The 15,578-nt window shown below is 50.5% G+C and overlaps 1 protein-coding gene across 2 annotated transcripts in view; it reads right to left on the minus strand.

Moving 5' to 3' along the window:
* Positions 1-5,437, minus strand: part of UNC5B (unc-5 netrin receptor B) — a 91,426-nt gene extending 85,989 nt beyond the window's left edge. For both annotated transcript variants that reach the window (XR_013398096.1, XM_015147432.3), the window contains exon 1: positions 4,916-5,437. Coding sequence is in view for 1 of the 2 variants with exons in the window: in XM_015147432.3 (XP_015002918.3) it covers positions 4,916-4,994 (79 nt within the window). In the remaining variant the exon portion in view is untranslated. The remainder of the gene's footprint in view (positions 1-4,915) is intronic.
* Between the last annotated feature and the right edge of the window lie 10,141 nt (positions 5,438-15,578).

Genomic DNA, 15,578 nt, shown 5'->3' on the forward strand with positions numbered 1-15,578 from the left:
CCACAAGCCTGCCTTCTTGGAGAAGCGAGCCAAGCCGTGCGGCGCCGCGAAGGGGTAAGTTGCAAGCGCTGGGGGCAGCCTGTTCTGGGAGGTGAGAAGGAGGGCGGCTCCGCGCACTCACTCGCTAGGCGGTGGTGTTAGAGCTCCCGGGGCTCCAGCGGACCGATTTAGCTCGGCTGGGGAGGGAGGTGGAGATGGGGACTGGGGGTGGGGGGCGCAGGAGAAGGTAGAATCCAGCCCCCCAAGCGGCGGAGATGCTAATCAGGCCGCTTAGTTGGAAAAGGTAAATTCGGGCGCTCGCAGCAGCCCAGCGCTTTTTGGAGAGAAGGAAGAGGAAACAAAAGGGGTGGGGGTGGGGAAGCGGGGAGACGGCTGATTTATGCCGGCACTTCAGCAAATATTTTCGCTGCCATTAGCATCCCCGAAGACCAGGAGGAACGCCACGGGGACCTGTGGCTTAGCGCGCTCCGCCCGGGCTTGTCTGCCCGCGGGGGCGCAGCGGCTGCGGCGGTTCCGGCCGGAGTTACAATCCAGCGCCACCCAACTCCCAGTCGGGGGCCGAGGCCAGCGCCGGGATGCATGGAGCCGGGGGAAAAGCCCGCGGCGCCCCCGGCGGATCACAGACCCTAACGGGGCGGGAGGTGGCGCCCCAGCCCCAACCTCTGTAGCCAACCCAGTGGGTGGGAAGTGCCCATACCCCAGGCCTTCCGGAAAGTGCTCTCTCCTTGTATTATTCTAATTACGGTATTTTTAATTTCCTTAAAAAAATAAGAAACAGAAAAGCACAGAACGCACTTGTTTGGTTTCATTTTGCCTTCACAGCTTTAATGACTCTATTTGTGGAAGCTGTTTAGGAAACTGGTGAGGAGGAGAAGGAGGAGGACGCCAGAGAAGCGCCAGCTCTGGCCTGAGCGCCGGCTTTCTCTTCCCTACCCTCTGGGGGCCATCTGCCCAGGCAGCAGTTTCCATGGGCCCAGGCTCCCACCCCCAAGTCCCAGCCTATGACCCAGCCTCCTCTGCCCTTTCCTGAAGGCGGCAGTGGCCTCCAAGCTGTCTGCTTTCCACCCAACCCCAACTCTGAGGGTCAAAAGACCTCCTGCCTGTGGGCCCTGGGGGAGGGAGGTTCCCAGCACTGTCTATTCAGAATCACTCACCTTGTCTGAGAGCTCTTGGAATGGAAAGGATCCACCTCCCCCCAGCCCATCCCCAAAATCTTAGGCAGTCCACAAACCTCCTTAGAAAACCTCCGTGGCTCAGGGAATCAGGAGGAGGAGGCAGGCCTCATCTTAAGCCTGACACCCAGGAAAAGGGTCACAAGACCTTTGGTCCAGGAGAAACTCAACAACAAAGAGAGGTGGGGGAGGACAGGACACTGGCTCCCAAAGCTTTGAATATAAGTAAAAGGTAAAAACATATTCTGTCCCCAACTGTACAAATGGGTGCAGAGCTCTAAAATGCTAATGTTTATTTGGCCATGCAGCCCAAGGGAGCTTGACTTGGGACCTGTCTCCCTTCCCCAGGTCAGGGCAGTTGCTCAGGAGGCCAATGCTGGGGGTCGGGACAGCCACCTCTGGGCACTTGCCTGGTGGCAGACCTTCGGCTCTGCCCTGTTCCCCTCTCCTGGAACACCTCTCCACCCTCCCAACTCTCAACCTCTTTCCTCCATCCTGCCATGAGTTCCAGTCTAAAGCAGCCATCGAAGCAATATTATCTTTAGCTGCCTGCCTTAAGTGGTGCCTCAATTTCAGAGTCTCAAGCCCACACCCATGATGGTGGGTCTCCAGTCCAGGTGGGATGAAGGAGCTAGAAGCACTAGACTGAGGTTGTGAGGCCTCAGTTCAAGTCCTGGTGCTACCGGTGAGTCCCAATGTGACCTTGGGCAAGTTGGCCTGTACCAAAGTGTCAACAGTTAAATAAGTGGATTGGAAAAGAGGGGAACTGTTTTATCCTACAGAATTCCCTGTTTGCGGGGGAGGGGAGAGAGGTGGAGGAGAGAGATTACAGGAGAAATTGCTCCCCTGCAGTGGTACTTTCACTTTAATGAGAAAACCCATTAAGACACTTGATTTTCCATTTGTTTAAGTGAGATGGGTGTTTGCTACAGTGAGTGCAGAGGGAGACGAGGACAGGCTACCATTGTGTGTGCTCAAGTGCGTGCACACGAGCACACACATGCACACACACACACCAAGCAGACACTACAAAAACTCTGATTTTAATTGCACCTTAAAAAGAAGTATTATCTTGACACCTCAACTCCTTCTCAACCATCCCAGCCAGAGGCCATGGAAAGGCTCATTAAAAGCTCCAGGAAGGACTGAAAGGTGGGGTGGGAGGAGATTTCCAGGGCCAACCAGAGCTTTTGAAGTGGCCTTTTTTTCTGGCTAGTCACTTGCTGAATCACCTTCTAAGGGTCTGGGGCTTTATGGTTCCAGTTTTGATTTCTCCACCATCAGACTTTACAGCTTAAAAAAATTCTCAGTGCTGTAAAGGGAGCTCATTCCCATATTCACCAGGGATGGGGTCAGGGTGGGGAAAAGGAGAGAGAGGTGCCTGCCACTTGAGGGGAGCTTGGACACCCCTAGTAAAGATCCATCTCTGCAGGGAGAGCCTCGCCTGCCTCAGTTTGTTATGAGGCTCATGGCAGAGGGGTGGGTGGATAAGAATGGGAGGGAGGGTCTGCTGGGCTTGAATCAGCCTGGCTATTGGACAAGAGCCCTTCACACAAGTCTTCAATCTGTGGCCAAGTGAAGGCAAGATTTGGAGAAAGCCAACACTCTGGCCTTGATTTTCCCCATCAGTGAAATGGGGCTTGTGAAAGATCCACTGGAAAAACCCAAAGAACATTCTGAAAGAATGATGCTCTGTGCCTGTGGCATTAGAGAAAAAAGATTGTGTGGGAGGAAGGGACATGTTCTCCCTCCTGAAGGCAGGTTTCTAAGGGCCACACATTCTGGGCAATGAGAAGGCTGCAGGCAGACCCCACCAGTTGGCCCCTCTCCAGGCTGGTGGGCAGGCAGCTCCTGCCGCGCTAAGTAATGAGCACAATTCCAACACTGCTTCTGCTCGCTGGTGAGAAATCAAAGCCGGGTATTAGAGGCCATTTCTGACTGGGCACCATTCGTGCCCAAATCCGTCAAAGCCCTGGGCCTGGGGTTTCTTCTGGGGAAGGTGGGGGCTGGATGCTTTGTTAAGCAGGAAATGCAGGCCACCCCCAGCCTTCCTGGCTAAGCCCACCCACCCAGAGAACTATAGGCCAACCAGTCTTGTCTTTCTCCTACTGCAGCCTCTCATTCCTGGTAACCTAAGTATTTATTCCTGATCCCACTGTCCTGCTGGTACAAAAGCAGCTTCCCAAGACACAGCCCTGCCCATGTGCCATTTACAAAGACTTCACCCTACCCTTCAATCATCTGCTCAACCCCACTTCAACCAGAAACCAGCACCCCAACCAAGCACCTCCCACGTCTAACTGCACCCTTTAAAACAAGGTTGGACATTCAGCAGCCTGCCTTCCCCCATCCCCATCATTACCTTCCAACTTCAAAACACTGCTTTAAATACCAGAGTCTGCCCAAATCATAATTAAGTTGGATCAAATGGTTGAGTGTTGTAACTCTACTGCACAGGACTTGCACCAGGAAAAAAAAAAAAAAAAGTGGGGAATGTGCTAAAGCCAAGCTCTCACTCCTGGCCGTGGGAATCACTAATTCCAGAATGAGGAATCTTTGGCTATGGAGGGGGGAAGGGCGGATGTCAACATCGCAGCAGGAGGTAGGAGGTGGGGAGGGCTGCGTCATCTCGTCCACTTTCTGCTCCAGTTTTCCTGCTCCATTCTCAGCCTCAACTCAGAGAGGACTCCGTGCAGGAGTCCCCGTCCCCACCCGGCTCCGGAGCCGAGGCGCCCGGCGGCCGTGGCTAGCCCACTTGCTTGGGTTCAGGTACCAGAGAGAGGCTGGCTCCAGTCAGTCCACAGCCTCCCCGGGAAAACGCAGCCCAGCCAGCGACGCCGGGTTCAGTTACAGGACGAGCGAGAAACGTATTCATCCACGGCGAGAGAGGCGGATTAGGGACTTTATTTCAGGAGCCCACCAGTCCGCTGAAGTCATCTTTGTGGGTCCAGAGCGGGCGCTGTACCAAGGAGAGCGCACCTAGTCTGTTCCCTGGACAGCGAGAATGTCAGTGACCCATTTAAAAGGAAACTCCGCAGGATCCCTAGGAACCCCCGCCCGCATCCAACTCACACACGCGCGCACACACACACACACACACACACACACCCCAACATTCAGAAAAAAAAAAAAAAAATCCAGACCTGCGGGCCCAGCGATCTCGGGGAAAGCTATGTGTGCAGGACCTAGCCCTCCCCGCGTCAGGAGCCCTGCAAGCCAGCCTCCCCCGGCTGCCGGAGCCCTTCCCGTGTTCAGCAGGTCTTTCGCTCTCTCCCTCTGGTCTGCGGATTCGTGTCCCTAGAGCGTGTAAGAGCCTAGGCGAGCCGGGACCAGACTAGTAAGTTACCGGCGTAAGGCAGCGAGCGCACACCTTGCTTATGTAGCCACAGATTTTTTTCGGGGCAGACGCCAGGCGCGCGGAGAGCCGGGGGTCCCCAAGAGGCGGATCCTCCCGGAGACTCAGACCCTGACTCCGACACCCCTTCCAGGGAGAAGAAGGGATCCCTTTCAGGAGCGAGCAGGGAGCTTTCAGTTTACTGTGAACCCCCTTCCCTGCGCCCCCCTCCCGCTATGTGGATGCGCCATTGCCCACTTTGGGAGGCAGTAAAATCTACATTCTAACTTGGGCGCCCTTGCCGCTTTCCCTGCGCGCATCGATGCGACGAAAGACCACCTCAACTTCAGGGTAGAGTGAGGCGCAAGGGTCCCCTAGCCCCGTGCCCCCAGGCCCGATCGCTTCCTACCTGCTTGGCTCAGCCTCGGGTCCCAGCAGAGCAGCAGTGCCAGCAGCAGCGCGTCCCGAGCTCCGCTCCGGGTCCACATGCTCCCGCGGCCCGGTTCGGGCGCCTCTCCCCCGGGGCTGTCTCCCTGGCCCCAGCCTCGCCGCCGCCGTCTTCGCCGCCGCCGCCGCCTCCTCGCCGTCCTCCCCGGCGCCCGGCCGCGCCAGCCCGTGCCTTCCGTGGGGGCAGCGGCAGCCACGCTGCGCGGAGGGCCCCCTGGCACTCGGAGCGCGGTGGGTGCCTGGCGCCGGCTCTCGAACCAGGCTCCGGCGCGCCCCTCTGGCTCCGGGTCTCCGAGCGCTCGCCTAGCTCCGGCGCTGTGGCTCCGAAGTTGCGCGACCGCTCAGTGGCGCTCGCAGCGGCGGCGCCGCGCAGTCCCAGCCCTTGTGCGCCTCTCGGAGCCCCGCGGCTGCCTGCGGCTCCGGCGCCCCAGCCGGCCCCAGCCGCCTGCCACAATGCTGAGCGCCGCCGCTCGCTCGCAGGAGTGAGTTCGTCAGCCGAGGGGACCGCGAGCGGCCGGGCGGGGCCTGGCCGGCAGAGGGCGGAGTCGGCAGGGGGGCCTTGAGGGGGAACCCGACGGCCATCTGGGCGCGGCCGCGACAGAGCTGGGGTACCCTGGGGGAGGTTCCTCTCGAGACACTGGGCGGGCGCAGAGCTTTGAAAAACCCGGCCGCTGGAGAATGACTGGACGTGGAGGCGGCCCAATTTTCGCTTGCCCAAATTAAGGAAATCTGGCTTTGAGCCTTCATTTGGCTTGGCCATGTCAGCTTTCTCCTCTGATTGAATGTAGGACTCTCACTTTTGACTCTCCTGTCTGTAGTATGCGCTCTGCCTTCCACATGTGGGGATCTTTCCAAAAAAAGCTCCCAAAATGAGAACACCCAAGTCCTGGTTACGCTGGGGCTTACAGCAATGTGAAGCTGGGTATAGATTAGGATCGTCCTGGCTGGCTCTGCTTGTCTGTATGATCTTCGGCAGAACTGTTAACCAGACCCCTGGAAACCCTCCAGCACTCTGATCCTGGGTTGCTGTAAACCAGCATCCTACGTGACAGTGGGACAGCCATTTTTGCCTCAGTGTAAACTTGGACTCTGCCCCTTACTTGCTGTGTGACCTTGAACAAGTTACTTAACAATTCGGATGCTGCCTTCATCATCATCTGTAAAATGGAGGAAAAGGATAACTATTTCATAAGGGGGTATATAATTAAATGTTTAAAATTGTGTGGAAATTGCAGTGCAATATCAATAATCTCTTTCCAAGATTCTCCCCTCCCAGCCAGTCTGATTCCAGGGGGAAAGTCCTAACCAGCCAAGGGTGGTCTGAGGAGCACGTGGGGACAGGTGAGGTCTGAAGGATGGGCAGTGTCTTGGGATTGAAACCCAGAGAGGTCAGAATAAGGGGATCAGCTAACATAGGCAAAGACCTTCCCTGTGCCAGGCACAGGGCTAAGCACTCTGTATGCATCATGTCAGTTAATTCTCACAATCCTCTGAAGTAAGCACCATTTACATGCCATTTTACAGATGAGGACTTTGCACAGAGGTGTAAAGCCACCTGCCAGAGATCACACTGCTTGGAGCGAATGAGTGACTGAGCAAAGGGGACAGGGGAGATGGGATTGGAAAGAAACCCTTTAAACGGGGGAGCCTCCCTCGAACACCTTCCCTGGGGATGGATTGGGCTGTGCGAAGGGGACTGTCCTAGCTGTTTCCCCAGAGGTGAGGGGAAGGCAGGGCTACCCAGTACCCTCTCCACACACACTCCCCTCACAAGTCCGGGTCTGGAGTATCTGGGGGAGGTCGTGCATGCCATCAGCACATCTCCCTAACTGGGCACCCAGCATCAGGAGGGTGGCAACGGGTGGCCCTGGACTCCCTGGGGGAAGGACTTCCGTCATTGAGAAAGGCTGCTGTGGGGCAAAGGTAGGTTGCTTAGCTTGGCCTCTGACAGCCCAGGCAAGGGCAGTGGATGACAGTCAACAGCTCAGCACAGCCAAACAACTCCACCTTGCAAATACACATGCACAAACACACCTACCCACCCATACACACCTGCAAAGGTACACACATGAAAACATACGACAAAGACACAGGTGCGATGTTTCACCTTCCAGAAACATCACACCTACAAATAGGCACCTCACTCCAAAGACACCCACATACCAAAGATGTATGCCTAAAAAAAGCAAACACACAGGCGCACACAGCTAAAAACATGAATAGGCAGATGACTGCCAAGACAAATAGATATTTAGATACTTAACTACTGCCAGGAAACACATACAGGCACGCCTGTACCAAGACCCACATCTGTCATCCCCTGGATGCAGGCACATGGTCAAGGTTGTGCCTATACTGGAGAGCTCAGCAGGGACCTCAGCAGAGAGGGGCGGCATGCAGAGACCACAGCATGTTCTCTCTCTCTCTCCTTCAGGCCTGTGGGGTATTGGAGATTTTTCTAAAAAGTTCCAGTCTTTGGAACTTTGCTGTTTAGGTGGTAAAGTGTACCCAGCAGGCCTTTCTAGTCCAAGTATCAGGTTTCATGTCTTTGTTTAATTCCTGGCTGCAGAGAAGGGAGACTGAGGATAGGGGGCAAGCAAAAGGAGGGCATTACCCCCTCTCCTGCCAGTCCCTGCCCCACTTCCCTTCTCAGCCTAACCACTCTCTCAATTCTTGAAATACACTCATGGGAGGTCCTGGGCCCTGCTCTCCCTCCAGGACTCCAGCATCAGGGCAGGGGACTTTGCATGTTGGGAATCTCTCTGTAACTGCTCTGTGCCCCTGCTCCTGTACCAAGTCTCTGACCCTTCTCCAGCCACCTGCAGCTGAGCGGTTGCAGATGTGGTTCCTCTCCAGCCCTGGCATCTCGAGAATGCAGGCTCTCAGCTGAGGCCAGGGTGGGGGCTTCAGAGGGAGTCAGACTCCCCCTGAGCCATAACTTTCCCTGGGATGGGTGAAGAATGTGCAGGGTCCCTGCCCATGGGATGACACATTAAGATAGCAGGATTAAGATTTGCTAGGGTGTTCCCAAACCCAGTGCCATGGGCCTCACAGCAAAGGCGTCCTGCTAGGGTTAAGCATGAGGATGAGGTAGTGAGTTGCTTGAAGTCAGGGGCCCTGTGTTCCCTGTTCCCCACGATATGTCTAGCACTGAAGAGAGTTTCTGGCATAGCAGGGAGGCAAGCAACGTTGGTTGAATGGGTACATTAATAAGGCTGGGGAGAAAGGGGTTGATGGTCAAAGGGCCTACAGAGTTGCTATGTGAGACCCACTTTCCCCGGGTCTGGGGGTTCTGAGGCTGGAAGTGGAGCAGGCTTTGTGGCATAGATCTGCTTTGAAATCAGTCCCAGAGCCAGTTCTGACCCTTAGTGGGGACTGCAGATGCTTCCACTGGCTACCCTCACTTCTCTCAAACCACAGGAGTGTGTAGGAAAGAGTTCTGGATCTGGACAGCTGTGGCCCTAGACCTGGGGGCTGTTCTTACCTGCTGGGGGATCTTAAGCCAGTTACTGAAATTTTCCAAGCATCAGTTTCCTCAATTGTAAAACAGGAATAATGACTACCTCACAGGATTAAGAATAATAAGGCCAATAATCTGACTGTATAAAAACTCACTATTTGATAACAATTACGATTTAAAAGCAGCTGTAGGGGCTCCTGGCAGGAGTAGCTGGCGGCTTGGGGTTGACGCCTCCCGCTCCTCCGGGACCGTGTGCGCGAAGGTGCCACCAGGCGGCGCGCTGCCGCTTACGCTCCCCAGTGGCCGCCAGTCTTCCTCCTCCGGCAGTGGGAGAATTGTCTTGGCCCCATCCCACCTGGAGCCGCCCCGACAGGGTCCTTGCCCCGGGTCGTCAGGGTAGAGGGCTCTCAGACGACTCCGTTTGCAGGATCTTGAGTGGGAAGGCTTGGCAATGAGTTCACGATGTCTTCCTTGAGTCGTTCGGTCCAGAACGGACCCCAAAAACCTGGACCCTGGAGAAGGGAAGCGCCTAAGCCTGAAGTCCTTAATGCTTTACCATCTCTTTGTAATAATATTATCAGAGCTAAGGTTGAGTGCTTGCTATGTGCCAGGTAGGATTCTAAATCTCTTAGGCTGGGCGCGGTGGCTCACGCCTGTAATCCCAGAATTTTGGGAGGCGGAGGCGGGCGGCTCACTTGAGGTCAGGAGTTCAAGACCAACCTGGCCAACATGGGGAAACCCCATCTCTACTAGCAATACAATAATTAACCGGGCATGGTGTCGCACTCTGTAATCCCAGCTACTCGGGAGGCTGAGGCACGAGAATCACTTGAACCCAGAAGGCGGAGGTTGCAGTGAGCCGAGATTGTGCCACTGCACTCCAGCCTGGGCGACAGAGTGATGCTGTCTCAAAAAAATAAATAAAAAGTACCATTTTAAACATTTTAAAGTGCACAATCCAGTGGTTTTTAGTATATTCCCAATGCTTTGCAGCCATCACCCCTACCTAATTGGAGAACATTTTTATCACCTCCAAAAGAAACCCCATACCATTAACCCTATTCTTCCCTCCCCAGCCCCTGGCACCCACTAATCTACTTTCTGTATGAATTTGCCTTTTCTGGACATTTCATATAAATGGAATCATACTGTACGTGGCCTGGGTCTTTAAACTTGGACTCTTAACCTCTGCTAAGTACTGTAACAACCTTCTTCTTCCATCCAGCTTCCCCAGTCTTCTCCGCCAACCCCTCCTAGGTCTTCTCACCACTCTTCAGGCATTGTAAGCAGTTAGCCACAAAAGCCTTGGGCTCAGGCAGATCCGGATTCAAATCTCAATTCTGTTTTGGACATTAATGAATAAATAAGTTATATTTATTGCCTCTGCTGTCACCTTCTCAAAATTCTTTTATTGTGAATTTTTAAAAGGTCATCTTTTCATTTTAGAAGTTTTAGTTTTACAGAAAAATTGCAAATATAGTAGAGAAAGTTCCCATATGCCCCTCAACCAGTCTCCTTAATTATTAACATCTTATATTAGCATGGTACCTTTACTACAATTAATGAACCATTGATACATTATTATGTGCTAAAGTTCATTCAGATCTCCTTAGTTTTTACCTAATGTCCTTCTGTTTTCTGTTCCTGGATCCCATTCAGGATCCCACATGGCATACAGTCATTGTGACTCCTCAGGCTCCTCTTGGCTGTGACAGTTTCTCAGTCTTTCCTTGTTTTTGATGACCTTGACATTTTTGAGGATTATTCGTTGGGTCTTTTGTAGAATGTCCCTCAATTAGGATTTATGCATTTCATAATTCTTAATAATTTGGAACAAGTGACCCTGATTTCCACTTTACACTGGGCCCTGGAGATTATGTATCCAGACCTGCTTATGCTTTATGGGGCAGAGAAAAAGCAGGCTGAGCCAGAGCTGGCACATGCAGCAGGCTGTGGCTAGCATGCCCTGGCATTGCCGGGCAGTAGGGTGGCAATGGGGGTTGGGGGGAGCTCAGTGCCCTGAATGGGGGATGCTGGAAGCTAGACCTAGGAGTGAGGAGGAGACCTTAAACATGGGAGAGCAAACCACGTGAGCAAAGGCCTAGAGTCAGGTATGTGATGGTATGGTCAGGAGGTGGCCACATCCTCATCCTGCCCCTCAAACAGCACACCACACGGCCAAGAAGGGAAAAATCTCTCCACAAGGGCAAGACCTGCTGTGCTAGAGATGAGATTTGTTCTGTAAGAAACAGGAGTCATGGGTGCTGACTGAGCTGGAGAGAGGCCACACTGGAGCTGTGCCATGGGAGCCTCCTTGCGGCTGGGTGTCAGGGCAGACTGAGCAGGTGTCAGCAAGGTGGCCACTGCATGGTCCTGGAACAATGGGGCCTTGGCCCAGGGATTCAGGTGGCAGAAACTGTGGACTCTGCAGAGGGAGAAAGAGTTCCCCAGATTTGGTGTCTGAGGGAGGGTGGGGACTTAGGGATGGAGGAAGGGAGGGGTGCTGGGTAGAGTGGCAGAGGTTGCAAGGGGAGATGTGACGAAAGGAGGAGAATGGCTGGGCTGGGGAGAGGATGGTGGATTTGGGTTTGCACTTGGTGAGTTAAAGTTCCCTGTGGACTTCCCAGCACATAGCAGTGAACACAGGACTGACTGATGCTACAGGAGTGGTCAGTATCTCAAGAAATAAGCATGCTAATTTATGCTGGGTATATTAGTCAGGGTTCTCCGGATGGACGGAACCTGTAGGATATATGTATGTATATAGGGAGAATAGGCTCACATGCTCACAAGACGAAGTCCCACGATACGCTGTCTGCAAGCTGGGGAAGGGAGAAGCTGGTAGCGGCTCAGTCTGAGTCCAAAAGCCTCAAAACCAGGGAAGTAGATGGTGCAGCCTTCAGTCTGTGGTCAAAGGCCTGAGAGGCCCCGGCAAGCCACTGGTACAAGTCTCACAGTCCAAAGACTGAAGAATCTGGAGTCTGATGTCCAAGGGCACTAGGAACAGAGGTAAGCATCCAGCACAGGGGAAAAAGAAGGAAGCTAGAAGACCCAGCGAACAAGGTTAACCCACCTCCCCTTCCTCCTGCTTTGTTTTGGCCGCACTGGCAGCTGATTGGATGGTGCTCACCCACATCGAGAGTGGGTCTTCCTCTCCCAGTCCACTGTATTAAATGTTAATCTCCTCTGGCAGCACCCTCACAGACACCCCCAGAAACAATGCTATGTCAGTCTTCTAGGCATCCCTCAATCCAATCAAGTTGGCACCTAATATTAACCATCACACTGGGCAACTGTAGCAAGTCAGATACCCGCCAAGAGCTCCATCTGAGTTAGCTCCTTCGTTCTCCATGATTACCTATGAGGAGCTGTTATGATTGTCTCCTTTAAAAAATAGTTATTATTGCTGGTATCTTTTAGGTAGGACTTGAAGCCGTTAGTACGTACAGAAGTTCCCCACCCTTATCGGCGGTTTCGTTTTCCATGGTTTCAGTTATCCACAGTCAACTGAAGTCCAAAAATGTTAAATGAAAAATTCCAAAAACAAAACAATTCATAAGTCTTAAATTCTGTGACTTTCTGAGTGATGAAATCATCCCTTTGTCCATCCCTTTAAAAAATGTGAAAATAGACTTGGTTTCCCTGCTTAGCTAGAAACTGAGGCTAGAGTCAAACCTAGGCAGTGGCTTCTAAGCCTGTATGTTAAACAAACACAAGACGCTGCCTCTCTAAATCCTGTGTGTAGTTCTTTTAATGATGTGATTTCCCACTGATTATCTCAATTGTTCCTAGAGGTTGGTGTTAATCATGGCCCATGACAAAGGAAACCACAGCTCCAAAAGGGAAAATGACTTGTCTAAGGTCAGCTGCTAAGTACTGGCCCTGAGCTTTTAAACGCACATTCTTATGATTAGTCCACATTACCAACCTTCTCTAGGTTCTGCCTGGACTTATGGATAGGGAGTTATCTGTGTAGGGGGATAAAGAAGGGGAGAGGCTACATATAGTCTAACAGGGCTTAAAATAATGAGATAGTCCTATTAAACTTTCTCACTCTCTATTGTTTTAAACATTCCAATTTAAATGTATTCAGGTAAACATCAAGTTATTTTGTCTAATAAAAACATCAGGCCACTTCACATTTGTCTTAAAACTACAGTGATATACCTTTTGACGTATTAAAATGTCTTTGCCATTTCAAATATGTTCAATTTCAGCACTGTGCATGTGATACTTCCAGTATTGTTCATGTGTCATGGACCATTAATCAAATTAAACACAATATTTATACTATCCAGAGAGTACAAGATAAAGTAAATAATTCACTCAATGGGATTAATATGTAAATCAGCTTTATTTACAAAACACTAGCTCAAGAATTATAATACTGTGAAGCTTTCATTTAGGCAGAAGTGTAATCACTGAAGGTACAGCACTTCCTTAAACTAAAAATGAGAGATAATTAAAAATAAATTTGGAAGACAGACAAAATTCCAACATTTCTTGTTGTGGTTCTGGATTTTCGGTAGCAGGCTCTTTTGAAAGCTGAGTCAGCACTGAAGATAATTCACTAGTATTTTCAGGATAAATGCCAAAGAGATCTTCCAGTGGCAAGTATCCTGAAGGTGATTCACAGATGCTTTCTGAAAGACCAGGAGGAAGAGGAGGTCCCTGTGCTGTGAACTGCCCTCCTGAATACACTGGCTATAAAGATCTTTATTGAAGGAAGAGGCAGAGGAAAGAAACCCTATAGCAAAGTGGAGTGTGTGCCTGTGTGGGAGGAGAGATAGGTGAAAAACTCTTTTCTGTTGACTTCTGACTCCTTGATGAATGACCGTATGGGGAGTGCCGCTTGTCAGATATCCCATCCTTCTTGAAATTTCAGCACCCAACCTCTGGTTTGGAATATTTAGATTTCTCTTTGTTCAACTCTTTTGTTATCAAATCGATTTCTTCTGAACTAAAAGTTGGATCTGGTTAGCTTTTTATTAGTTTCTTCTAGATCTTCTGTTCCTGATGACTCTTCATCATTGCTGGCATCGTGTAAGCAGGACTCAAAGCTGTCACTGTGGACAGAAGTCCCCCCTTATCCAAGGTTTCACATACCCACAGTCAGCTGAAGTCCAAAAATATTAAATGGAAAATTCCAGAAACAAACAATTCATGTATTTTGTTTTTGAGATAGGGTCTCGCTCTGTCACCCAGGCTGGAATGCAGTTGCGTGAACAAGGCTTACTGCAGCTTCGACCTCCTGGGCTCAAGTGATCCTCCCATCTCAGCCAAGCCTCCTGAGTAGCTGAGACCAAGGCATATGCCACCACACCTGGCAATGTTCACATTTTTTTGTAGTGACATGGTTTCACCATGTTGCCCAAGCTGGTCTGGAGCTCCTAGACTCAAGCAATGCTCCTGCCTCAACCTCCCACAGTGCTGGGATTACAGGCATGAGCCACCGCACCTGGCTTTCAAAGTCTTAAACTACGACTTTCTGAGTAGAGTGAAATTTCACGCCATCCCACTCTGTCCCACCTGGGACATGAATCATCCATTTGCCTAGTATATGGACACTGCCTACCTTACCTGCCTGTTAGTAACTTGTAGCCATCTCTGTCATCAGATCCACTGTGGTGGTATCTTAATGCTTGTGTTCAAGTAACTGTTATTTGACATAATTATAGCCCCAAAATACAAGAGTAGCAATGCTGGCTAATTGGTATAATTGCTCTATTATTCATTATTATTCATCTCTTACTGTGCCTAATTTATAAACTAAACTTCATCATAGGTGTGTATGTATAGGAAACAACAGTATATAATAGGGTTCGGGACTATCCAAGGTTTCAGGCATCCACTAGGGCCTAGGAATGTAGACTCCAGGTTAAGTCGGAGGACTACCATGTGTGTTTGCAGAGATATGAGTTCTCTCTTAATATGGCGAAACTTTTCAAGAATTTTTTATTTTCTTTAAATTAATTTTGTAAGTTGTATGTTGAGTTATTTTTAAACAAGTGACAACTTCTGCTCCAAATTGAGAAAGCTGTGAAAAATTCTACGATTGTTGCTCAGAACATTGTCACCCAAGGACATGTAGGAAACAGGACCTAGGCTGATGCTGGCTGGGGAGTGTTGACTGTTGGAATGAGGGGAACCCAGTGGTAGAGAAGGTCAAGGACAGGAAAGTTAAAGAACCAGCATACCCATGTTCCTGCTCTGTGCTTCCTCTTCTCTTTTTAAAAAGTTGAGTGAGGTGTGATCTATATACAATGAAATACACAGGTCTAAAGTGTAAAATTTTTTTTTTTTTTTTTTCTGCTCTGTCACGCAGGCTGGAGTGCAGTGGCGTGATCTCGGTTCACTGCAAGCTCCGCCTCCCAGGTTCATGCCATTCTCCTGTCTTAGCCTCCTGAGTAGCTGGGACTACAGGTGCCTGCCACCACGCCCGGCTAATTTTTTTGTATTTTTAGTAGAGATGGGGTTTCACCATGTTAGCCAGGATGGTCTCGATCTCCTGACCTTGTGATCCACCTGCCTCGGCCTCCCAAAGTGCTGGGATTACAGGTGTGAGCCACCATGCCCGGCCTAAAGTGTAAAATTCTATGAAATTTGACAAGTAAAGACATCTAGTAACCACAATCCTAACCAAGATAGGATCATTTCCATCATCTCAGAAAATTCCCTTGAGCTCCATCCCAGGTAATCATCATCCTGCAGAGGCAGCCACTCTTCTGATTTCTAACATCATAGATGAGTTTTGCTAATTCCAAAACATCACATAAATGGAAACAGATAATATGTACAGTAGTCCTACCTTATCTACTGGAGATGTATTCCATGGCCCCCAGTGGATACCTGAAATTGGATAGTATCAAGCCCTCTATGTATAGTTGACCCCCTGTATCTGTGGGTTCCTAATCCATGGATTCAACCATCTGCAGATCAAAAGCATTTTCTTTTAAAAAGTAATAGAAAATTACAATCAAAAACTGCAAATTTTAAAACTACAGTCTAACTACATAGCATGTACATTGTATTAGGTATTATAAATAATATAGAGATGTTTAAAGTATATGGGAGGATGTGCATAGGTTGTATGTGTTAACTTTAAAAATCATGAGATCTATAAATGTAGAAAAGGCGACTTTTTTTCCTGTAAAAGTTACAGCCT

Source organism: Macaca mulatta, chromosome 9 (assembly GCF_049350105.2).
Source record: "Macaca mulatta isolate MMU2019108-1 chromosome 9, T2T-MMU8v2.0, whole genome shotgun sequence".
Taxonomy (NCBI): domain Eukaryota; kingdom Metazoa; phylum Chordata; class Mammalia; order Primates; family Cercopithecidae; genus Macaca; species Macaca mulatta.